Here is a 26,683-nt window from a genome sequence, read left to right as displayed (position 1 = left end):
AGCAGATTTAAACACCAAAATTAAAATCACCAGACTAAACTCAATTAAAAAGCAAATGTTTCCACGTGGATAAAAAAAGTACAGCTATTAAAAGCTATAGACACAACTGACATGTAATAATAGAGGAAAATAAAAGTGTCAATAGTGCAAAAAAGATACATCATACAAAAACTCAACAAAAAAAGTTTAGCTAAATAAATATCAAAGAAGACCTTAAGGAAACAATCATTACTGTGATTAAAGAAGATTTTATACTGATAAAATGGTCAGAACACAAGAAGGATAGAATTAAAATTTTATAAAACAACTAGTTAAATTATTATATAAAGCAAAATTGGCAAAATTAAAAAAGAGAAACTTATAATCATAGCGGAGAATATTAGCACACCACTCTTGAAATGCTAGAACAAGCAGACAAAATGAAAATCAGTGAGGGTCTAGGGTCTTTGAAAATCATTATTGACTAACTTGAGCTAACTGATTTTCACAAAACATTGCACCTGATAATTGCAACATGCACATTCTTTCCAAGAGAATGTGGACCTTGAACATGTAGCAGAATTACCATTTGGTGGGACATAAAGCAATCTGAACAAATGTAAAAGGACTGAAATCAATAATAAAATGATAACCAGAAAAATCCTCCAAAGTTTAAAAGCTAAGAAATAAACAATATATTTCCTGTATCACGTAAGTGACAAAGGAAAAGCTGCACTTACAGGGACATTTATAGCCTTAAAAATGCCTATATTAGAAAAGAAGAAAGTTGATACTCAATCATCTAAATATCTATCTGAAGAAACTAGAAAATAAATGACAAAACTGAAACCAAAGTAAATAGAAGAAAGAAAGCAATAAATCAAAAGGACAAAATAATTAAATTAAAAACAAATATACAAAGGCCAAGACTACTAACTAAGGAGAAAAACAGTCTTTACATCTCTTCTTTTCTAGTTATTAGCAGCAGACGGGGCTAAAACAAGTCGATTGCAGGGATACCCACGTTCAGAAGAATCACTGTGAATCCCTACTTCAGACCATGCACAGAGACTAACTCAAAGTAGCTCATAGATCTAAATGAAAGAGTTAAAACCATAAAACTCTTAGAAGAAGACGCAGGAATAAATCTTTGCAATCTGGTTAGGCAGTGATTTCTCAGATACAACACTAACAGCACAAGCAATAAAAGAGAAAATTGATAGTTTGATTTCAAAGGACACCATCAAGAAAGTGGGAAGACAATCCATAAGGAAATATATATATATTTAAATATAAAATAGGCAGTTTTTGTCTAGAACATAGAAAGAACTTCAACAATTCAGTAATAAAGAGACAATTGAACAGACATTGCTCCAAAGAAGATACACAGGTGGCTGTTCAACATATGAAAAGATGCTCACCATCAATTAGTCATTCAGCAAATTAAAAATCAAAATCATAATAATCACATCAAACCCAGCAGAATGGCTAACAACCAGAAAGACAGACAATAACAAATGCTGGAGAGAATCTGGAGTAACTGAAACCCTCATATACTCCTGGTGGGAATTTAAAATGATGCAGTCACAATGAGAAACATTTTGGCAGTTCCTCAAATTGTTAAACGTAGAGTTACCATATGACCAAACAATTCTAGTACCTAGCCAAGAAAATGAAAATATATGTTCATATAAATAGTTGTATATGAATGTTTGTAATATTCATATGCTTATACGCTTATATGTTTAAAATAGCCAAGAAGTGGAAACAATCCAAATCAACTGATTTAGTCAAAACTAGCAAGAAATATCATGATAAAAAGAGACCAGCCCCAAATACTCATATCAGAAAGGAAAAGATGGCATTATACACAATAAAAAATAATATGACCAATTTTATATTAATAACTTTGAGAATCTACTCTCATGTGGGTGAAATGACCATATTTCTAGAAAAACATGTCTTATCAAAACTGATATGTGGAGGGGAGGGTATAGGTTGGTGGTGGAGTGCATGCTTAGCATGCATGAGGTCCTGGGTTCAATCTCCAGTATCTCCATTTAAAAAAAATAAATGAATAAATAAATAAACCCAATTACCTCACCCCTCGCCCTGCAAAAAAATAGTTATAAAAAACTGATACAGAAACGAAATAAATTCTGCTTTCCCCTTTTTTGAAATTTGTTGAAATCTCTTTTTGCTATTACGGATTTATTCCTTTTTGTATTTTTATATAATCCTTCTTTGGGATCTCAGGAAAGAAAGCTGGGGTGGTGAATCCCCACCCTGAATACAAAATAAACATTTGAGTAGAAAGGCAAGTATTTTTATTTCTAAAGAAAAGTAGATAACTTGAGAAAGACACCTTTAATCTAATCAGAAAACATCACTTGGTTCCTTTTAAATAAGAAGGTGGCATAAAGTCACTTTTTAAATACACTTAAAATATTTTTTATAAGAAGCAGACTTATTTTTAATCTCTGCTTTGCATTTACTGTGTGCCCCAAATCGATGTATTGTAGTAATGCAAAGATTAGCCTACACTGCATAAGGACTGGGTAAAGGAACGTGTTTTCTTCAATGTCTTTCACTAAGTGTAAGTAGATCTCTGTCAAAGAATTAATACAAGCCAGTGGCAGCAGAGCTAATCATAAGGCATTCAAGAAAATACTGTGAATAATGTGGTTCCAGACTTTGATAAAACACTGTGCGTGTAACTGCATTAACTTTTAAGTTTCTTCTTGCACAGCGAAAAGCAGTAGCAACATCACACATGTTATGCTCACCAAAGGGTGCTGCTTTGTCTAATTTCAGCAGGTGAAATTAATCGCCCCATGAGAACAAGGCAACCAACTTTTGTTTGCCGTCTCATTGCAATATGTGTAATAAAATTTGGTTGGTGTGACAATGTGTCTGTGAAAGTTGACAAGTTGGTAACTGCAGTGTGGAAAGGCATTTCATTTTTTATCTTTAAAGAATTACTGGATCGTTAAATTAAATTTTATTCCTGTAGGCTGCATCAGACACAGAGAAACCAGGTGTTTCTGCATGTGAGTTGCTGGTTTCCTAAGGTGGAATCACAAAGCTGTATTCATGGATTATTCTGCCTAATCATTACAGCTGACAATTACGGTGGTGATACAAAAGTAATTTAACAGACCGTCAACTAAAAGGTGGCTTTTGGCTTTTAACCTAAGAGACTTGCTTCATATATTGAACAGACATTTTACTGGATGAAACTGTGCTAAACAGTTAAAACAAATTCAGCCAACGCAAGAGTGTCAATTCAATAACCTTATCCCTTCCTCCAGAAATGTCATCGCTAATTATCAGAACATGAGGATAATCAACCAGTCAGATATTTCAAATACAGATCCGACAAGTATGTTTCTCATCTCCAAGTTCATTTTAAACACCATTTAAAACTACAGTGCATTTGCACTTTGACATTTAGTAGGTGCAAATAAAAATCTTAGAAGAGATTTACTACTCCTATATAAATGCACTAAACTGAGCTGTTTCAGAGGCTGGTGAATCCCCTTAGGCAAAACATTTATTCAAAAACTAAATTTTTCTGTCTCTGAAATGGGGAAGATAAGGGCTGTTTTGCCAATTATATACATACATATATATATACACACACACATATATATGCATGTATATATGTGTATATATACTGCTTAGAGGATATATTTTATATATATACTACATATATAAAATATAAATGCATATAAGTATGTACATATATAAAGTAAGTGTTCACAAAAGTGTACAACAAATTCAGAGTTAAATGTGTGAATTAAGCTTACTTCTAATAAAGTCAGTGTGTTTATCTTTTCCTGAGCACGTCCTTTGCAGCATAGGGAAGTGTATTAGGGCAGAGATTCAAAAATAAGATTTACTAGCAGGATAAACTTGGGCAAGTTACCTCTTTCCTCTGCTGCAGTAAGGATTAAATGGGTTGTTAAAATGTCCGGTGCTCAGAACCATGCCCAGGACACAGTATGTATTCAACAAACGGTAGCTTTTATGGGATGATTTTCCCACTGTGAGCAAATACAAATACACTTCCATGGACTTGTTTCCTTCCCAAAGGAGGCGTTTTGACACATAGTTCATCCTCACTGTTCACCAGGAAGGCTCATTGTTCTCCCAAGGGAACCCCCTCCCTGTGGCCACCCAATTATTACAGCCTGCAGATGTAAGGTTGGATATTAAGGCTGAATAAAATATACAAAGATACTGAGTAATTACATATATATATATATATATATAAACCACTTAGAGAACACTATATATACTACATGTAAAATATAAATGCATATATGTATACGAGTATATAAATTAAGTGGAATTGAGTTAATTCCACTACCGAAAGAAACACACAGTCTTGTGTTAGGTCAAGGGTATTTCTCTAACTCAATTCCTGAAGATGGTTCTGTTTACTAACTCCATTAAACAGATGTGTCTTTAAAAGGAAACGCAATACGGGGTTTAATTTTCACATGATAAATGGTTTCTCTAGGGTCATGGAGTGCCCCTCCCGGGTCCCTCCTTATCTCCACCCTCTTCGTGCCCTCACCTCTCAGTGGTCTTCAGGGAACACCTGGAACGTCTACAGCCAGGCCAGGGTCACCCAAGGGGTCTTCTTACAGCCTGTGTTTGCTCCTCGTGCTGCCCTACTCTTGACCTTTTATTTGTTTTCTTCACTAGATTCTTGAGGATAAGGACTGTCTTTTTTTTTTTTTCAATATTATATATTTATTGCATAGTGCAGTGCCTCACTCACAGCTAACCCTCAATAGAGAGCAGCTACATGAATAAATGAAGATACACACTAAGCTGGGCGGTACCTGTGATCCAAATAGTTCACAATCACTCATTTCCCCAGTGATGTGTTTAGTTCCTATTTCATTCCACAATAACAGACAGCTCCCGAGTCCCCACGGGTAACTCAACGGTACAACTCTGGATGCTAAATGATCCATCCCTCAGGCAGTGCAATGACTGTAGTGGTGAATTAGCAGAGTAGGCGTTCTAGGTTGAGTATCATCATATCACAGCATGTAACTGTCTGTCAAATATTTACAGGAACAAAGTACCCTCTGTGAAGTAGCACAGAGCTCTGGATTCCTGTTCTGGCATTTTTCTAATCTTCCAGAACCTCTGTTTCTCTGGCTGTGTCATGAGAACAGCAATGCCTGCTTTTAGGGTCACCATGACATTTTGAGATACATGTCTTAACTCCTCAGCTTAGAACAGGCATTAAAAATACTCTTATTGTGTTAGCAACCTGAATGTCCAACAACAGATGACCAGATAAAGTTGTGGTATATTTATACAATGGAATACTACTCGGCCATAAAAAAGAATAAAATAATGCCATTTGCAACAACGTGGATGGAACTGAGATCATCATTCTAAGTGAAATAAGCCAGAAAGAGAAAGAAAAATAGCATATAATATCACTTACATGTGGAATCTAAAAAAAAAAAGACACAAACTTATCTACAAAACAGAAACAGACTCACAGACATAGAAAACAAACTTATGGTTACCAGGGGGCAAAGAAGATAGGAAGAGATAAATTGGGAGTTCGAGATTTGCAGATACTAACTACTATATATAAAATAGATCAATAACAAGGTTCTACTGTATAGCACAGGGAACTATATTCAATAGTTTTTAATAGCCTATAATGAAAAAGAATATAAGAATATATATATAATACATATAGGTTTAATGAATCACTATGCGATATACCTGAAATTAACACAACGTTGTAAATGATTATAATTAAATACAAATACAATAAAATAAATACTCTTACTGGATTATTAGTAATAGTGTTTGAGATGTAAGTGTATCTGAGAACTCTATTCTATTCATCTCTTGAGAAGACTGTTGCAGAGAAATAGCTCTGGATTGGTATTCTGGAAATCTAAGAGGTTCCACTTACTCCCAGGTACAATGTTTATTCTGAGGTGAAAACAAGCTGACTTCACATATATCACGTCCATTTGTCCTTTCTATAAAGTATGAGAACACTCCCACACACACACACACACAAAACTCCACAAAGAAGAAACCTTTGCCACCCATGTCATTTGTGAGTCCAGAGACAGAAGACCCCTCAGTTCTACACACATGGGAGGCCCCTCCCATCAGGGTACACAACGCTGCCCACTGGGTCTCAGATAATTAAACAGGGCATTGGAAAACCAGCGTGCTCTGAAGACTGTAGAGATAGCAGAATTAAACAACTATTGAGAATTAAACATCTTTCTGAGGTGCTCACAATTTAATTTATATCTAACTTAAACTGACAGACATGACACATTTTGATAAAGAACAGCTCTGAACATAATCTGATTTACTCCACAGAGGAAAAGATCGCTTCCTGCAAGGAACAATTTAGATCAATCATTCCTATTGTGAATGATCATGTTTTGACATTGTTCAGTAGCTATACAATTAAAGTTAACACACTACTCCAAGAAACTCGGTGAATGTAATTTTTCCTCGTGGTATGATGTTTGAAGCACCAGTCTCCCTTTCTGCATTCTGATTCAGTTCCATGTTTCCATAACAACCATGGGGATCTATTTTTAATGATTTACTTTCTTACAAAAACCAAAGCTCTTGAAAGGCATAATGTCTTTTATTCAAGATCCCTCACTTACTTTTTATAGTTATTCTAATAAAAATTTAGATTTCAGTCACTATTGCCTTTGGCAAGACCTAGCAAAGTAGGCTTTGTAATAGCGATTAAAAACAGTAACTGATAAATGATCAAATAGGAAAGAACCAAAAGGAGGGAAGAAAATGAGGTTAAAAAAACCCTGCCAACTCTATGTGTCCTGACGATTTATTTTCAGAATGTATAAAGGCCATTGCACAAGGATCCAGCGGCCCACTTGCTCAGGGACTGAAAGAAATCAGTGAGCCTATTGAAAATGAGTCAACAGGTTTAATGAGAAATTTAATACACCCAGACTCCACTTTCTGTTTACCTTTTATTTGGTTTCTAAGAGAGGTTATGTTTGTGGGGTGATACCAGTCCTTTTGCTGTAGGCAGATGGGTGACTTCCTTCAGCCTGGTAAGACTGAAAATAGACTAAGGAAATAACTAGGGAGAGAATGAGGACTATGATTCTGGCAGGTACTCCTCAGTAAATGTGTTTTCTCTGTAAGGACCCTTTTACATGTCATCGTCTCGTGCACGGGGAAAACTACCTGCGATATTTTAAATTCTTACCAAAGGAGAATCTTATTACAACAGAATGTACTTTGTATAATCACGATTTCAGTTTCCAAAATTTAACTATGTATTTTTGTCACAGAAACCATCTCAGAATTATTTGATCTTTACAATGGGTTCTTCCATATTTTAAGGCATAAGGTATTTCTGGTAAGAAAGGACTTAATAGGAGATATTGTACTAGATAGAATTTTATAAACAAAAAACAACCTCCCTTTCAACTCAGTTCGTGCTCTTTGCTCAAGCTGTTTATCCAGTCTACAAATTTTATTAAGTCCCTGTTATGTTCCAAATACCAGGGAGACGGCAGTAAACAGGACCGATCTTCCCTTTTCATCTTATATCCTAGTGTAGAAAACAAAAAATAAACCAACATGTCTTCATACTTACGTAACTATTTTCAGATACACGTGAGTCTCTGTTCACTCTGGTCAGTGAAACTCTGCTCATTTCTTGTCTTTCTCTACTTTATTCCAAAGGTGACACTTTATTCCTCATAACAGGGACTGAGGTGCATTTTCTAACAAACCCCCAGAGTTGGGGTGCAGTTGTGAGGGGCCTTTCAGGTTCAAGTTATGCTAGCTTCCTCCCTGGGTACCCCTCTGGGTAGGTGATTGTTGCTTCTTGCAGTTACTGAAGTCATGCACCTTTTTGACTTTTTCAGTCTCCGATAGCAGATTAAATAATTTGTAATATTCGATTCTCTGTTAAAATTACCAACTTCTGTTTTCCTGACTGCACCCCAATTTTTCTAACAATCCAAATGCAGAAATTGGTAGCCAACGCCTGTGCTACTACAACAAAAACCTAAAATACGTGGTGTTTGTTTAAAGTTGGGGCAATGGGGGACGAGGAAACTGATTTCAAAGGTAGAAAGCCATTGATCTGCATGATGTTTGGGCAAAACTCTTGGCAAACCTGTTTGAACTAAGCCGAGAAGCAGACAGTGGGCCTGCTGGGCTGGCAACACTCAAAATAGACTGAAAAGCAAATTCAATAATGTATGTTGATGATTATTGTATACATTCAGCAAGGTGTTACAGGAGAAACACGAGCTCAGGAACAAACCAGCTGGTGTGAAAGCAGGTCTGACCAGACGTAGAGAGAATCCAGAAATTTCAGGGTTTATCGGACCCAGTTACTGGAACCAGCTGCTTCTAAACCCTAACTGGTGAACTTGACATTGAGGTGAGTGTTGAGTAACAGAGGTCCGACGAAAAATCACATTTGAACTAAGTGACCCAAGGCTAATAGGACATTCCAAGCTGACACCTAGTGGACCCTCTCAGTTGAACAAAATATCTCTTGACAAAGATCAGGTTAAGGATGTGGTCCTTCTGCCTATTTTTCAAGGTAAGGCCATCTTGAGAGAGTGGCACGGAGAACTGGAAATCAAGGGCCTCTGAGAAAAAAACTTCCCTACTCACGATTAGGAGGCAAACAGATCAGGACCCTATGAGGATTTCAAAGGATTGTACTAAAATACCATGATTCCAGAAGAATAAGCCTTGAAATACTCAAGACTTAAAACAACACTTGGCCTCATAATTTTCTCCAAACAGGAAAAAATCTATTAAGGTTATACATATTTCAATCCTCACTTCAAATGTGGACAAAGAGCATAATAGAAATGAAGGAAGTTTCCAGAAGGCACATCCATAGGCTAGAGAGAACCATGGACACGGGGTGCCTCCCAGGGAGCAGGGTCAAAGCCAGTTCAAAGATCCTCCCTGACTTCTGGGTTAGGGAGTCTTGATGATGTCTGTCCAACACAATTTCACCACTGACTTCCATGTGCATCTGAGTCCTTCTCCCTCCAAACATGAGTGTTTATTGTGATTCCCCTTTTCTTACTCCCCTCCTGCCCATTGGGTATACATGCATGTTGGGGGTTGGTTGCAAAATACAGGTGATTCACCATCATCATCATTAGATGAGGACAATGAATGACCAGAGATCACGAGCTTGAATGGAATCCAATCACTGAAAGAATTTTTAGCTGTCTCCCTTGGAAGGTAATAATCCTTTTCATGAGAGACTGGAAATATGATGTGACTATTTGGTGACCAGAAAGGTGGACCAAGGCAGAGAGGGTCTAGATGTCCACTGATTCCATTTGATTTTTCCTGGCCACGTGGCTTCCAATATTTCTCAGCCTCCCTTGCAGTTCAGGTGAAGCTATGAGATTAGGTTTTGGCCGATGAAAAGATGTCTACACGTTCAAGTTCACTCCGTAATAGCTCATGCCCAGTGGCCCACATAGTCTCCTCCTTTTTCTCAGTGACTTAGAGACTGTGTGCTTAAGAAGGCAGCATCAAAAGATGGAAAGAGTCTTTAATTTCTCAGTAGTGAACCTCCAAAGAGAGCTGCCCTGAACCTATTGGCTAGGACATAAGAAATATTTTATTTTTCTATGTTAAGAAACTAAACTTTCTTGGTTGAACAAAGTATCTCTGCCCCCCCCCCCAACTGAGATTTGGGGGAATTAAGCAAGACTTTCATGTCTATGTTTTGTCAGTTGAAAACATAATCCTTCCAATAGTTTCTCTTGAAATTCACTCAATGATGTTTGCTCAGGACCATTGTTTCTATGTAAAATAATAGAAATTATCAAATAAAAGTAAAAAAATAAACAGAAAACTGTTGCTTATATTTATGTGTTCATCAATAAATAAATCAGGCTGATGAAAGCTCTTGTGTTCTTATCAAATGGTAAAACAGTAATTAAAATATAACACGTCAATTTAAAACAAAACAAGAAAGTGTATTATTGATTTGGTCTGCAAATCGTTTACAGTGGCTGGAGGTTATTGTCTCGATACAGCATTAGATTTTAAAATTAGATTAATTACTGGATTTAATTAAGTTGGTAACTGATGTCTTTTTCTTTTTACTAAAAGTATTTGAATGGAAGGAAATGCCATTAAGAAAGTGAGACAGTGTAGTGTAGCAGAAAAGGCCTTGCCTTGAGAAGCCAGGATTCTAGCAATCTTAGAAGCGACATTTACTAGCTAAGTGACACTGGGAAAGTCACTTAATTTCTCTGGGTCATAGTATGCACTTGTACAATGAAGCTAATATTAGATTACCCAAAATTATAAGAGAAAGCCAATCCAAATGTTTGTTCGAGACTTTTATGGTTTTGACATATGGTTCTATGAAATAGGAATTTAAGCACTAAAGCCACTCTAATGAGAGCACAGAAGTAACATTTTTCTTTTAAAAATTTTAGTTATTGCGTGATACCTACGAGGTCCAGCTTTATGTAGAAATGTTGTGCAAAAGATGTGTTTCAATGGTGTTAACTCATGCCAAGTGGTTTTACTGAAAATAGTAATTTACGGAAGATCGTATCAGAGTGAGATGCAACGTTGCAGACAGTAGTTTCAGAGAATGTAGTCCCTAGAACTTCGTCCAATCACATCGCATGATCTCTTCATACCCTCAGCCCTCTCCCAACAGTCTAAGACAATAGAATTAAGCAGGATTCCCACTTCTACGCCTAGTCCTTCCGATGATTTCTCCTGAAATTCACTTAATAATGTTTGCTCAAGATCATAGTTTCTACGTAAAATAATAGAAATTATCGAATAACTCAAAAGTACACAATTAACCAAAAGTCTTTGTTTATACTTAATTATATGTTCATCAACGGATAGATCAGGCTAATGAAAATGCTATGTTCTCAAAAAAAATGGCAAAACAGTAATTAAAATATAACTAACGTAAATTGAAAACAAGACAAGAAAGAACATACCATTGATTTGGTCTGCAAATCATTTCTGTAATTATTTGATTCACAATTTTATATGAAAATGAAAATTTCTGAATTCCTTTTTCAGAGATTTTTTTGAATCTATATAGGAAAACAGCACATAGGCATTATTTTTGGATAACTCTGCTTGTTTTCCTCCATTGATTCCATTACAAAGGCATAGAATCGAAGATGGAAACATTAAATATCCCTCTAAGGTCACTGACATAATGGAAGGGCGATGTCTGAAGAAACAGAAAGAAAAAGACATTGTTCTTTAATTCTGAATTAAACTCTAAACGGTAGGAAATGAAGCTGTATTTATTAATACCCATTAGTTAAACTGCATCTATAGGAACACTGTAGCATCTGTGCAAGGACTTTCGTAAAGCAGAGTCGTGTTTCCTTAGGGAGCCCTCCCTCCCCGTTCCCTCAGCATCCGTTCGCGCACAAGCCACTCGCGGGGCGATGGCTGCACTCACCAGTGTGGACGTTTGCGCGGCGTCCGCCCACTCCTCCGAGCCCTCGGGGGTCCGCGTGCTGTTGGGGATCCTGCGAGGGTTACGGGCTATCGCTTCACACCAGCCCAGCATTTTCTCCTTCCTCTTATCCCTTTTCAATTTCTGTAATTCTGAAAATAATTTACATTCCCTGAAACAGGTCACTTGTTGCGGTTGTCTGTTTTTGGAAAAAAATCTACATGATTGAAATTAAATAAGCAATTTAATGAAATACCAGTGGAGACATTTCATTTTACCGGGGGTGATGCGGAGGAGTAAAAGAACATTGCTGATTATGAATAAGCTCAGAGCCACGCGGCAATGGAAACAGTACACAGCTACTCAAAGGACCTGACGTTTTACACCCCCATTTGTGACACTTAGAGGCGGTGGGAATTCCTCGCATTGGGTTCTAAGTGTTATTTGCAAGGATCAGTTTCTAACAAAAAGTTCCTCTCTTGGGAGCCAAGAACAGATCCAGCTCCTGATATATCTACATATTTCAATGGCATCTAAAATTTGGCATTGCTTTTCAGCTGAATGTCCTACAGATGCAGAATGTGTTGAACACAGGCCAGTGATAAAAATCACTCCTTCTGGCAGTGGCCCGATTATCTCCCTCATAAAGTTCTGCCAACTAAAGAAGGAGAAATTCTAGTGCTAGTATGGTAAATTTAGTATATGACATCCATCACGAGTGAAATCTACTAAAATAATAATTTAAAAAAATTCTCCTTACTAGATCATGAGTAAAACTATTCCACAACTCTTTCTAGCTTTCCAGAACTTCCCATTTGGGGGATTTTTTTTTTTTTTTTTTTTTTTTGTCTCTGAAAAAGTTATATCAACAACGACTTTTAATGTAATGAAGAAAACATTGTTTCCTTGTAAAGTTTTACAGCCTAGTTTTCCACTCCACCACCCTCAGTAATTAGAAATAGTTTATTGCAGGTCTTTAGTTAAATGCATTACACTGTCAATTAAATATCAAAAATAATGTGGAGTAATTATTTTTCACAGCATCCAAAGCAATTAGCAATCTGGTGGCTTATAACATTTCAGGGATTCAAAATAGCACATTTCATAGGACTAACAAAAATAACATTAGGAAAAGTTGCACTAACGGATTGATGAGTTATTACTCTACATGACAAAATACTCAAGTTAAATGGATCTGAATGATGTAAATAGGTATTATTTTTTAAAAAAACTTTCACTAAATTAAGTCTTAAGATACTCAATGGAATGGCTTTTTAATAAAACTGGCAATCTAATATGAGTAAATCATTCTTCTGAGGTGCAGGAAAGTGGAGGAATGCTTCAAAACAACTGTTTGAACGAGTAACAAATTATTGATGCTTACCCTTTCAAACACATTGCTTGAGATCTTATTGAAAACTCTTATCTATGTTATACAAAATCTGCATCTTCAACTAATTTGCATTCCACAGAAAGTAAATATTTCCACATTCCTGGTACACTGTATCTCGGCTAGTCATCAGTTTTTAATTACATTTCTTGAAGTGTGCTAAGAGTAAATGAAAATGAGGATCTTTATTCAAAGGCAGGGAGTGAAATGATACATAATGACCAAAATAGTTTAATCAAGTGCAAACAAATGTTCTACTTGTAAGTCATTTGCCATTTTTAAAGTTTTAACTCTATAATTAAATACCACTTTAGTACTTATAATAAAGTGTTGAATTCACCCATGAATAAAAAGCGTAGTAAAGGGACCCATGAAATTATATCATCAGTACTCATTCTGGAATGCGTTTTTAAAAGCAGCCAATTTCTTATTTCCCATTTAGCTTCTGAGATTAAATAAGACCGTTTCATGTCATTTGCAGCCTTCTCTTGTGGTGGTGGCGGTGGTCAGAGCTATATTCTTCCCTATTCAGTCAACATTAATCCATAAGTATTTCTTGAGCCCTTACTATACTGAAGGAACTAAAGTCAGCATGGAAATGCCAGAAAAGGAGGATTATTTTCATTTTTGATTCGGGTCAAAGTCAATGCAATATTCTCAAGAATTTTAAAACCCATGAATAACTAGGATCTTTCTGACTTGATAATTTTTGGATCTGTAAACTTATTTGCTCAGAGCCAGGGTGAATGCATGCCCCTTTTGATCTTAGACGTTCTCCCTGAAGGTGGCTTGTGCAAACCATTTCTGAACTGTTTGGCTGAAGTCATCATGATAGAGCTCTTCAACTTTGGTTTAGCCCTGCTGATATAGTATGGTTAAATAATACAACAAGTTAAAATACTTGCACTCCTTTTACCTTAGTAATGAGTTCGTAATAGTCATTGACTATTCTACATTGGACACTATACTGTCCAGCCCATTATGGGAAAATGGAAAAGGAACACAATACATGACTGTGGCCCTGGAAGACTGAAAAGCTCATCATTAAACTAAGACATATTCATAGGAACCTCTACACAGGAAGTTAAATGTAGGGAATGACCAGACCAATCTATGTAGCATCATTTCAGCTTTTTAATATATGAATGAAGATGATGTGAGACTATAAGAAAGCCCTATGATGGTTACATGACTATATTTGGACATTCACATCGTAGTATTATAAGAGAAAAGTTTTTGCCTAATGACTTGCTCAGTATAAGTTGCTTCCACCCACTTTACCAGCTCCTTGAGAGTCAGAGAATCCTATCTGAATGAAACTAGTGTGTAAATGGCTGCCAAGAAAGCAGCTTAGGTGCAGGTGAGTTGAAAGGGAGAGAGAGGACAGAAGGAAGAACTCAACTGCCCCATCCCACAAATTCCTGTGGCTATGGGACTGTGACAGTTGCCAAAGACAGTATCTTCCTTTCTGTTATCGCTAAACACTTAGACTTCAGGTCACACTTTGAAACGATCTTTTTGCAACATTGATGATCAAGTGGAAATTTGGGAAATAGTTTAGACTATAGATTTGAGATAACTGAAGGATTCGTGATGTTGTTTGCCAAGCCTCCACAGACCAGCATTCTTCCCACACAGGTCTGGGGTACTCATCACTTTCTTAGCTGTAAGAACATACTGTCAGTCAGAAGGGGAGGCAAATTATGAACATTTATAATTAACCCTAATGCACTTTAAACTGTAAGGATCATTAGCAATATATCAGAATAGGAAAGTGGTCATTAAGTATTCATGTTAATTACCGTCTAACCACTGAACCAAGCTAATATGAGAAGCAGCAATGAGCAACTTCTATGATGATCGCAGGAAATTGAGATTTAACTAAGCTTAATTTTTAATATGCTGCTCTTAGCAGACATTTAATTTAATAAATAGGAGCACAGTGCATTCTCTGTGAACTAAATTGACAGCAAATCCAAATTAGGAAGAAAAAAAAAGCAAGGCAGTTGGGTATGTATCACAGAGAATAATTTACTTTTGATGCAGGAAACATTTATTAAACACTTCCTTTGCACCAGACACTGGGCTTGCAACTATTGGTAAAGAGATGAAAGAGATCGGGAGCTTAGAGGTAGAGGGGAAACTGACAAGTAGACCAACTTTGGGGAACAAGCAGGGCAATGAGTACTATCCACACTCTGAGGAAAGATGTTTGACTTAGCATCAGCCGAAGGAGAAGGTTGATTCTGGACAGTTCTCCGAAGAAAATACGATTCCAAATAATTTACATGAAAATTACAATTCTCTCCAAGCCAAGGGCTTTCGCAGCTGCCAGCTGCCTCACACGGCTCCAGGAGGCCCCACTGTAATGCGTGTAAATGGCACCCTGCTCCAAGGGGCTCTTCACACAAACACCATGTGAGCTGTGCCCCTGGAAGCCGTGCAGCCCGGTGGGCTGAAAGCCAAGGCCGTTTCTCCAGGTGAAGCTTATTATACAGATCTTACAGCACCCCAAGTCTAACGTGATTCAGTCTTAAAATAAGAACTCTTTTCCATATAAAAAAAAAACGCAGCTGCCTGCCTCTACCTTGTCTGTCTACCTCTGCAACTGTTTCCTTCCTAAAATTCTGTCCACTCCATGTCATCCCCTGTAGGGGAGTCAGGAGCCCAGCCAAGGCCTCCCCTCTTCACCACATACAAGGAACAGAGACAGCTTCCCCCACCTCCACTCATCTAGAAAACCATCCTCAAATTTGAGACTTGAGAAGAGTCCTTGTCTAAAGATTTGAAAAATTTAGAGATTTTTTTTTCCATCAGAAAATTTAGAGATGTGGCTATTTGCTTTAACTATGTGTCACTGAGGAATAGAAGTCTTGAAGACCAAACACTCTTCCCCCAAGAATAACAATGAAGTCCCACCTCCATGATGAAAGGAACAACTTGCAAGTAAGGGAAGGAGGGGGTAGTTAGAAGTATGCTTCCCTTCCTCAGTGGCTCCAATACCTCTGAGAATTGTTTGCTTCTTAGGATGGGGTGTGTGTGTGTGTGTTTTCCAAGAGTACTCCCTTGATCCTCAAAAGACTATAACTTGCATGCCTAAAACTCACACCAGCTGCTACTCTGGATGCCTGCCTGGATGCTCTGAAGGGCTCACACATACCTGTGAATTGTCCTTGAAGACTTCGAGTCCTTGCCACCACCAAGGACTGCCTGCTGGGGATGAATTTTGGAAGTCTTTAGACCAGACAGTCTGCAGATTAGATAACTATATTAAATTTACTGCTATGAAATGGAAATAGGTCCTGGGGACCTTCTGATTTCTCTGAGTAGGTTGTGAGCTTTCTCAGCTGGAGAGAGGTTCCCTGTTGGACGGTAGGATGGGGACTGCTAACTGATACAGAGCCCAATACGTAACTGTTCATAGTAAAATCAGTGATAGGACAAGATGGGTCTCCACTTTTGAGTTAAGTTAGAAACTGGGAACAACTATAAGGTGACTTATAGTGAAGGTTTAAATCCTTAAGCGCTTTTTGCTTGTGAGACAGGAGGGAAGGGGGCAGGGCACAGCCATTGAAGGAATGACACAGCAATGAGGACAGGACACACTGGTTAGAACCAAGATGGCAGAAGATCGAATTCCAGTAGACCTTGAGCCTCACGGCACACCCACTGGTGCCATGACAGTGCCTCGGCTGACCATAAAAGGGCAAAAGTGGGTGGGACCCAGTTCCTGGAAATCCCTGCCCTTTCTCATAATAGTTGGAATAATCCTCCTACTCGTTAGCATGTGAAATTACTCAGCCCATAAAAACTAGCAAGTCCACACTTCGTGGTTACTCTCTCTCTGGCTTTCTGAAACAGCTCACACCCTGTCTATGGAGTGTGTATCTACTTTTACTTTAAACTGAGCATCCAACACCTCTCGGCTTCTCGCTCCCTCACCTTTTGAAATGGCCCACATTCTGCCTAAGGAGTGTGTATCTCCTAAGTCGCTTTCCCTTCTGCGTGAAACAGACCACACTCTGTCTATGGAGTGTATAGCTGTCTAAATAAACTTGCTTTCATTTTACTATGCCTTGCTCCTGAATTCTTTCCTACATTAGGCAAAAAGCTATTCTCCGGGAACACTTAGACTATAGGAAAGATATATTTAGTATATAGTTGTCTTTTTAAAAACTCTTCCTCTCCCTTGCAAGCCCTTTTAGAAGCACAGATCTTTCTGGGAGGTCTTATAAGTTCCTCTAGCCTTGTAAGGAAGCCTGGTGGTAAATAAAGAGAAGGGGGCTCCCATGCCCCTCTGCTGGGGCAGCGCAGAGAGAAGGGCTTGGGAGAGCCAGTCTTGGGAGCAGTGTGAGCTATAACACTAAGGTTGTTAGAAAAGGAGGAGGGACAGCTCCGAGGTTGGCTACCTCGGGAAACCGAGTAACAGCAGTGACTCCTCCAGTCTGAACAGACTCCATCACAGGTGAAGGGAAGGGCACGCCCAGCCCAGCACCGCAGATGGGGGAGCTGCTCCTTAGCTGTGACTAAGGAGCCTCTCCAGGAAGTCGTGGGGCTGGCTCTACATTCAGCACACATGTCGGGCCAGTCATGGAGACATAAAGAGTGAAGTGGGAGGGGCTTAGAGTTTAAACTCTGTCATGTAAAGAGCTTAGGGATCATCACTCTCCTTCCAAAAAGATAAAGCTGAACAAACTCAAAATTGATGCTTTTTCTTGGAACCATTAGAGAATGAGGTGGTAGGGATAAAAAACACCGCCCCCAAACACAGCGAGACAGATGCATACAGAGACTTTTGGGCAGTTTCAGAATACACACAGAGAAGCTGCTAGAACCATACGCTGCTGGTAGCACCAATGATTTTGATGTATTACTGGAGGCACACTATGGACTTGGTTGAGAATGAGAATTTCCTGGGAGCTGCGTTCTTAGTGGAGGCCCCACCTTTCCTGAGTTTTGCCACCAGGAAACTTGGCTAGATCTCATGTGAACAGCTGAGAAAGACACCACTGTGGCACTAGTGGGGAGAAGGGGAGAGTAACCATCAAGAAATGTCCTAGAGACTCATCCTTCAGTGACAGTATCTTAGCACAGTCATAGTAACCTACCTGAGTGAAGGGCATTGCCCCCACTCCAGGCCTTTCTAGGAAACTAAGCAAGACTTGTGAAGACCACAGCCCAGAAACACAGGCCCGCTAAAAGACTCAATCATACAATTACAGAATACAGCCCCTCTTCTATAACTTACCACTGTACCAGCAGGGCTTCTGGATGATAATAGCAGATTACAACTGAGCACACTGCAGGGTGCAAACTCTCTTTGAGAAGGAGCTCTTAGGGAGATTCAGAGTCAACAGAACAGATAGACACAGGATGCTAGAAGAATCTGAGGCATCTGGTAGCAGACGCTGTAGCAAACAGTAAATACAGCCCAATTTCTGGCCAGAATAACAGACACTCACTTCCTGTGCATCTACTTCAGTTTCTACTACCTAATATGACACATGTGATTTTCAACCAAAAAAAAAAAAAAAATTAGAAAGCATACCAAAAAGGAAGAAAGAAAAAAGTTTGAAGAGATGGAAAAAAGCACAAGAACCAGATTCAGACATGACAGATATTGGAATTATCAGATAGGGAATTTAAAAATCAATTCTTCATACGTTAAGGGTTGCGATGGAAAAGGTAGACAGCATACAAGAACAGATGGGTAGGGTAAGTAGAGAGGTAGGAACTCCAAGAAAGAATCAAAGGAAAATGATAGAAATCAAAACACTGTAACAGAAATGAAGAATGCATTTGATAGGCTCATCAACAGACTGGAGAGGGCCAAGAAAACTATCAATGAGTTTGACAACAAATGAGTAGAAACTTCCCAACTGAAATGCAAAGAGAATGAAAAAAAAAAAAAAAGGCAGAACACGCAAGAACTGTCTGATTATTTCAAAAGATTTAACATTTGCATAGCTGAAATAGCAGCAGCAGAAATAAAGATAACAAAGCAGAAGACATAGCTGCAGGATACAAAGCTGATACACAAAAGTCAACTGCTTTCCTATGCACCCAAATGCCTGTATACTGTCAGTGAACAACTGGAATCTGAAATTTGAAAAGCAAAGCAACACCATTTTCAATAGCACCCAAAAAACAAATATTTAGGTAAAAATTTAATAGAATAATTAAAGGATCTTTGTGGGAAACTACAATGTCTTGATTGTAAAAATTAGAGAAAATCTAAATAAATGCAGACAGATTTGGGGTTCACAGATGGGAAGGCTCAATAGTGATAAGGCGTCAGTTCTTCCTAACTTGAGCTATAGATTCAGCACAACCTCCATCAAAATCCCAATAAGCTGTTTTTGTAGATATTGACAAGTTTATTCTAAAGCTTATATGGAAAGGCAAACATCTAAAAGAGCCAACACGATAGTGAAGAAGGAGAAAGCTGAAGGACTCACACTACCCGCTTTCAAAACTTACCATGAAGTGACAGTAATCAATTCGGAGTGGTACTGGCAAAAGAATGAATGTATAAAACAACGGAACAGAATAGAGAGTGCAAGAATAAACTCATAATTATTATCAACTCATCTTTGAAAATAACAAAAGCAACTCAATGGAGAAGAGATAGTCTTTTCTATGAATGGTTCTGGAAGAACTGGGCATTCACACGTGAAAAATCACATCTAGACACAGAATCTTACATCTTCCACAAAAATTAACTCAAAATTGATCACAGACCTAATTTAAGTGAAAACTATAAAACTTCTAGAGGAAAACAAAGGAGAAAATGTGAGTGACTTTGGCTTCAGCAATGAAGTCTTAGACAAGATACTAAAATCATGATCCATGAAAGAAAAAACTGATGTTAGAATTTATTAAAATTATAAACCTCTATTCCTTAAAAGACTTTTAAGAGAATGAAAACTGAGGCCATAGACTGGGAGGAAATACTTGAAAACTACATATTGGATAAAGAACTTGTATCTAAAATATACAAAGAACTCTTTAAAATCAATAAGAAAACAAACAACCCAGTGAAAAATGGCCAAATGATCTCAACAGACACCTCACAAATACAGGTGACAAATAAGCGTATGAAAGATGCTCACCATGATACGTCATTAGAGAATTGCAAATTAAATCAACGAGATACCACTACACATCTATTAGAATGGCTTGAACCCAACTGATAACACCAAACGTTCTCCAAGGATACAGAGCAACAGGAACTCTCATTCATTCCCGGTGGGAATGCAATAGGGTGCAGCCACCTTGGAAGACAATTTGGTAGTTTTTTTAAACAAATCTAAATATTACCATATAGTTAGATTTAGATTTTATATTTAGATTTAGATTTACCATATACCAAATACATACCATCTGTATATGTACTGGTCTGTGTACATACACGTTTATAAATATTTCTACATGTAATTGAGCTAAACATGAGTTCACTTGTAGCTATTTACCCAACTGACTTGAGATTTATGTTTCCACAAAAACCTGTACACAAAGGTTTATAGCAGCTTCATTCATAATTGCTAAAAGCTGAAAGAAACCAATATATCATTTAATAGGTGAATAGATAAATAAATTCTGGTACATCCATACAATGGTACATTATTCAGAGATAAAAAGAAATGGCCTATCAAGCCGTAAAAAGCAATGAGTGAATGCTAAAAGTATATTATCATGTTAAAGAAGCCAGTCCGACAGGGGCAAATTTATGTATAATTCCAATTACATGCCATTCCGGAAAAGGAAAAATCACAGGAACAGTGAAATAAACAGTGATAGGGCAGTGAAAACATTCTGTAGGACACTGTAATGGTGGGCGCGTTAGAAACACATTTGTGCAAATCTATAAAACTTCACAGTACAAAGTGTAAACCTGAAAATGTACACGAATTAAAACATATCATTTCAAAGGCTGGGAGATCCCAAGACGGAATGTGAAAAATACAATCTAAATATGTGACAAAGATATGAAATGACCTCACAGAAAAGTATGCGGGAAACTGTGCTGACCTAAGTACTTCAGAGAGAGTGGAGTCTCTAAGATTAAAAGCAAGAAGTAATTGCACATCAGCACTGTGTTGCCGCTCATATAGCTGTCCACGTGGAGGTACGAGTTGACAGCTCTGGTACCCAGCTAGACAGGTAGGCTGGGATGGAGCAATTAAGTAAGTGGTTGGCAGATAATGAGGGCCAGGCTTCTCAGTGTTGGAGTGGGAGGTTGCAGTTAAGCAGAGGGAGAAGCCAGGTGCCATGTGGTATTAGAGATGAAAACATCACTATGATTAGAGTTGGCGACATCAGTATGAACTCACATTTAGCTTAACTACATGTAGAAATATTTGAAAACATGTGTATGCACAAGGATTAGTACATATGCAGATACCTCTCTGCTCTGTCAGCTGAGAGGACTTAGAAGCAGACACTCCTCCAGCAAGGAATATATCTCGCGCTTAGATTTTGGTTTCTAATACTGTTCTCCAATAAAAAGGACCAGGGCTGCCTGGAGAAATGGCTGATTCCAGGACTGGGGCAGGAAATATACAAGATGAGCCTGGAGCAACCTGCAGTGCCAGAAAGTACGGAAATGCTGAGAAACAAAACAAAAAACCAACCGAACCACCGACCAATCAAACGCAATGACGGGTATATGCCAAAGGGACATAGAAGCCAAACAAAATCACTGTCAATGGTTGCAGTTGGAATAATCTGAACCAAGCAAAACAAAGTATTATATATATCAGATTATAACCCAAAGCATAAATTAAATACCTATGAATTTATAGTGATATAAATAACTGAATACAAAATAAATGGGGAAGAGAGAAATCTCTCATGTGGAATTCTAAATAAATTATGCAGATAGTCCACTCTCAAAGGCTGAGGAGGAGCATGATTCCCCACTCCAGTACAGACAGTATAAAGTAACAGAGTATAATATATAGTATATATGGTATATAGTATGTGTGTATGTATATACAGTATATAGTGTGTGTGTATATATATACAGTGTATACTGTGTGTGTGTGTGTGTGTATATATATATATATATACAGTGTATAGCAACAGTATATAATAACGATATGGAAAGATGGAAAAGACGAGTTAACATCACAGTGGAGAAACCCAACAGACCTCACCTTGGTCGAGTTACTAGGGTTAACACCAACAATGATGTCAGGTTGATAGTATGTACCCTTTTTAGATGTGATGAAAATGGTACTTTACCTCTGGGATCTTCCTCCCCCGTAATCCCAGTCTAAGAATCAGAAAAATTATGAGGAACCATCGAGGAGCATTCTATATAATACCTGACCAATAATCTCCAAGGCTGTCAAGGCCACCAAACAAGGTGGGTCTGGGAAACTGCCACAGATCAGAGGAGATGAGAAGGCATGCGGTTAGATGGGATGTATCCTGAATGGGATGCTGGGAAAATGACATTAGGTAGAAATGAAGGGAAGCTGAATAAAGTACAGACTTTAGTTAATTTTAATGTATTAACATTAGTTCATTAATTGTAACAATTATGCCAGATTAATGTAAGGTGCTCAGAGGGGAAACTATACAGAGTGTATGGGAACTCTTTGTATTAAGTGAGCTTTTCTGTAAATCTAGAACAGTTACACAATTTTTAGAAAGTTTGTTTTCAAAACTGAAACATGGATTCTATTTTTCAGGTCTGTGAAAACTACACTCCATTTCTCCAAACAGTTCTAATCAATAGCCAGAAGAAAAGTGCACACGTCCAAAGACAAATGATTTAATTACTCTGACAAATTGGTCTAAATTACATGGTTCAGGCACTTAGCACAAAGAAAGGCAAGTGAAGGTAGGCATTTTGATGCAAGTTATTTTTACCTTCTTAGGAGAAATAAACAAAGTAACTACAAGAGGTCGGCAGAAAAATATGTATTACTTGTTTGGGATTCAAAAGTGACCAAATTGGTTTTACTTAAAGCTCCAAATAAATTAATCACCACTGGGTTGAAAATAGGCTAACTTCCACCCTCATCTCTGTAGAAATGAGGAAATTTAGTGAAAGATTGAAATTCCTAAAATTTAGTGTGCAGTGTCTTTGAAGAATACATTTGCTATGTGAACCAGACATGTTCAAGAAGTCTGTTTACCAAGGATATGAAAATGTAATTGTGTAAGAAGGAAAACAAAAACAAAAAAGAAACTTCAGTTTCTTGAGTAGCTTTATGAACACATTTAAAGATGTTTAAATAAAATATGGGCTTCTAACTTTCTCCAGTGTGAAAACATCTTATCTATCTTTTTATCATAAAAAGTATAGCAAGCCATTGATTTCATAGTAAATATATTTTATGTATATATTTATTGAGAAAAAGCATCGCCATGTGAAATTTTCTGATTGTAATAACTTTGTCATCCATCCCCTAGATTTATGTCTCCATCTTGAAAGTCACTGAAATGTCTAGATGTTTTGCTTAAAATTTCAAATATGTAGTTTTTACCATCCTCATTGAGCCTGAAAATACAGCTTTCAGGAAGATTGGTTTCCTTTCAAATTCTCTTGAACTTTGAGCTCATTTCAAGAGGATTATGTTACTCATTACTCAAGGGAAGTTTCAGAAAGGCATATGCCTTTGTAACAAGTAGATGCTATAGAACATTTCACATCAAATATTTTAAACACCTTTCATTGACCCACTTAAAACCATTACCATTGGGTTACTGCATTATTTAATATACACAAAATTCTGCATCGCTAACATGTGAAAAATGTATGAGGATATAAATACAGATGTGCTTGAATTTCTAGGTTTATTAGAGGAACTTTTATCATTTACATAAATGTAGTTTTTTCCCCTAAGTTCTGCAAAACTCTTAATTAAAAATAACTTTCTAGACCACTTTCCTTGTTTTGTCCATGCTAAGGGACTCTGAACCTCTATTCATTTCCTTTTCTATCTTACCAGCTGAAATTTCTACTCAATTTTTTATAATCAAAGAGAGATTTTATTTTTTGGACACTGTCACTCTTCTAGAAGAGCTACATGTTTCCCTCTTTACATTTGCATTTAGGGAACTAGAAAACAGTATAATTTAATATTTTCTAATGTTTCTACTATATATTTTACATACTTAGTGTAAATCTGAACGTTTATTAATGTTTGAATGTCATCAACCACTGGGGTACATCTTTTTTGCCTGTATTTTTTACCTGACGTTCCAAATATATCTTGGTAGTTCACTCAGACTTCTTTTGCAAGTAAGTAGATTGGCAAATAAGTAGATTTCTTAGTTGCAAGTATATATCAAAAATCAGTAAATTCTTAGTACTCACTCCCAAAGAATCTCCCTCTTCCCTCTCCAGTAGTGATAAATGCATAAAATAAAGAAAAAAGGCAATACAGTTCTAGTATTTTATTAAATTTAAACTTGTTATCCAATTTCTTTAAGTTTTTAATAATCAGTAATAATCATGGTAAATATAAGGTTTTTAAACAAAATCTTGTCAAATGAAACATATGGAAGCCTACTTGTGGATTTCCTTCCATATCTGAGGTTAACTGAACATACAGTATCCATAATATAGTAGAATTTACTTATTTTAACATTAAAATTATGTGTGACCTAATCAGAATTACATTTCAATATCCAAAATATGATTGAGTATACTAGTGTATACACTGAGTCTTTTTTTTAAAATCATGGACACTTGACCTGACTAATAACTCAGATATCAATTACCAAGATTTTTCTTTTTATAGTACATTTATTTGCCACAAATGACTCTTTGCCATTCTCAGAAATTACATGTCCTTAAATATTCAGTAATATCTGGGTTTTGAATATCATAGTTTAATTGATGATAAATCAATGCCCAAATTCAAAATGATAAAAGATACATTCACTGTCAATAAATTACTTTTTAATTTTTGTTTCCTGAGAAGCTGACACTTGTAAGTCTCCTTGTGGCCCCTTATCTGTATTTTTCTCCTTGTGATGTCTTTTCCCAGCTCCCATAATTTTGTCATGCAGTCTATAAGAAACTACTCCAGCAGTAACCCTGCAATATCTTGCCTGGTTACATACTTGCTTCCCTGTCTGTGAGAGCTTGGTAGCTTATTTACTCCACCACCAGAGAGCCTCTTGCATTGCATTGCTGTTTGTTCATTGTCTGCCTCCCTACCTACATTGAGGGTACTCTGAGAAAGGGGTGAAGCTGTTTTCCAATGAATCTCTTCTATCTTCAGGGCCAAAACCAGATCATAACACTCAGCAGATACTCAATAATATTAGATGAATATTAAAATAGGAAGAAGAAATGCAGGCCTCCACAATACAGAAAATATTGTCCACATGTTAATGACAAGCAAAAACATTACCCAGGGCTGAACCCTCTTTTAACACTGTCTACATACATGACATATAAGAATGGTATAAAAAGGTAAGTTAAAATTGAAGTCGTAAAGAGAGAAGGTCATTTTGCCAGGATATGACAAAAACTGCAAACTACTTTCATGATAAATAGGATGCTGGCACCAAATGAGAGACTATAAGATATAGAAAACTATCCAACAGTTGATGCTAAAAGAGAAAACCAAAACTTAATTTGAATGCATCAAAAATTATGAGCTTTCACAGAGTTCTAATGTCGCTAATTTCACCATAAAAGAGAAAAGAACATACATGTATATACATAAACAAATGTGTAATTTGGAACTGATTCTCTCAGAGCTAAATTTGGATATGCAAATAGTAATTTTTAAAACAGCAGCTGTGAAGAGCCATGTAAAGATAAATTTGACATTTACAATGTATTCTGCTTCATTGTGGAAGAAAAACTTTGAACTGATGTTAAAAGAAGAAAAAGAAACTTTGTTTTTTGACACAGTAAAATAAAAAGAGACTTTGGTGGACTTTATATCCTTCCAAAGATTTCCTGTATGCTCAAGGCATGCACCTTAAGAGAATTTTTTTCCCCCAGAATAGAGTCATATGAAATAGAGAGAAAGCTCTAATATGACATTACGCCCTGTTGCCTGATTCCTGACTACACCTTTTCAGTAACATGTAATAGATGCTTTACAACGGACTAAACAGCTTCTTAAAATTTAATCCATAATGCACAGGAAATGCCTGAAGCTTGAAACAGTAGCTTAAAAGGAGCAAGGCTGCTGTAGTCAAAGAAAAGAAAAAAGGATCTAGAGAAGCAAAAAAAACCCAGGAAGGAATGGTAGTTCAGGAATTATAGGAGTGAGTTGAATGATACCTAGGTGTCACACTTTATTGCTTAATCATAATCAATACCCATGATAACTTGTTTCATGCAGGCTTATCTAGGGCTTCTGAGCTGCTGCCAGGTGCAAACAGCAGGTATGCTTTAGGGCATTTGCTGTAAAGATGCTTCATGACCTTTGGCAATGGGAACTCCCAATAACAGGAACCACCCAAAGGATTTGCTCGGACAAGCTGCAGACAGATTTCTTGTGCTCATTCAGTAGGCTGAGAAGTAAAGCCCTGACCAAAGAGACCGTGGTTTCAGAGCAGGGGTAAGCTTCGCCCCGGGACCCTTGATCTCTTGCTTTCTTTGACCCCAGAATTCATCATCAAATAAAAATGCAAGTTACATATTATATGTTGCTACTGCTGAAAACTCTCCCCAGATAGTTTCTGTCAGACAACTCAAGGAGGATAGACAAAGTAAGAGAGCATTTTCCAACAATTTATCTATTAAAGAACATTATAAAAGTCTATTTTGTTAAGGTAAGAAAACATTAAGGCTATTCAATAAAAGTAACCCAATGATCACTCCATATTACACAAAA

General features: G+C 37.2%; 1 protein-coding gene across 3 annotated transcripts in view; it reads right to left on the bottom strand.

Annotated features, from left to right (window-relative positions):
• Positions 1–26,683, bottom strand: part of MARCHF1 (membrane associated ring-CH-type finger 1) — a 779,824-nt gene that overhangs the window by 287,273 nt on the left and 465,868 nt on the right. For all 3 annotated transcript variants that reach the window (XM_032465582.1, XM_032465591.1, XM_032465596.1), the window contains one exon: positions 11,477–11,625. In XM_032465582.1, the coding sequence (XP_032321473.1) occupies positions 11,477–11,587 (111 nt within the window). In that variant the 5' untranslated portion in view covers positions 11,588–11,625. The remainder of the gene's footprint in view (positions 1–11,476; positions 11,626–26,683) is intronic.

This window comes from Camelus ferus, chromosome 2, assembly GCF_009834535.1.
Source record: "Camelus ferus isolate YT-003-E chromosome 2, BCGSAC_Cfer_1.0, whole genome shotgun sequence".
Taxonomy (NCBI): domain Eukaryota; kingdom Metazoa; phylum Chordata; class Mammalia; order Artiodactyla; family Camelidae; genus Camelus; species Camelus ferus.
Note: the sequence above shows the minus strand (reverse complement) of the source record. Positions and strands in the feature narration are given on the sequence as shown.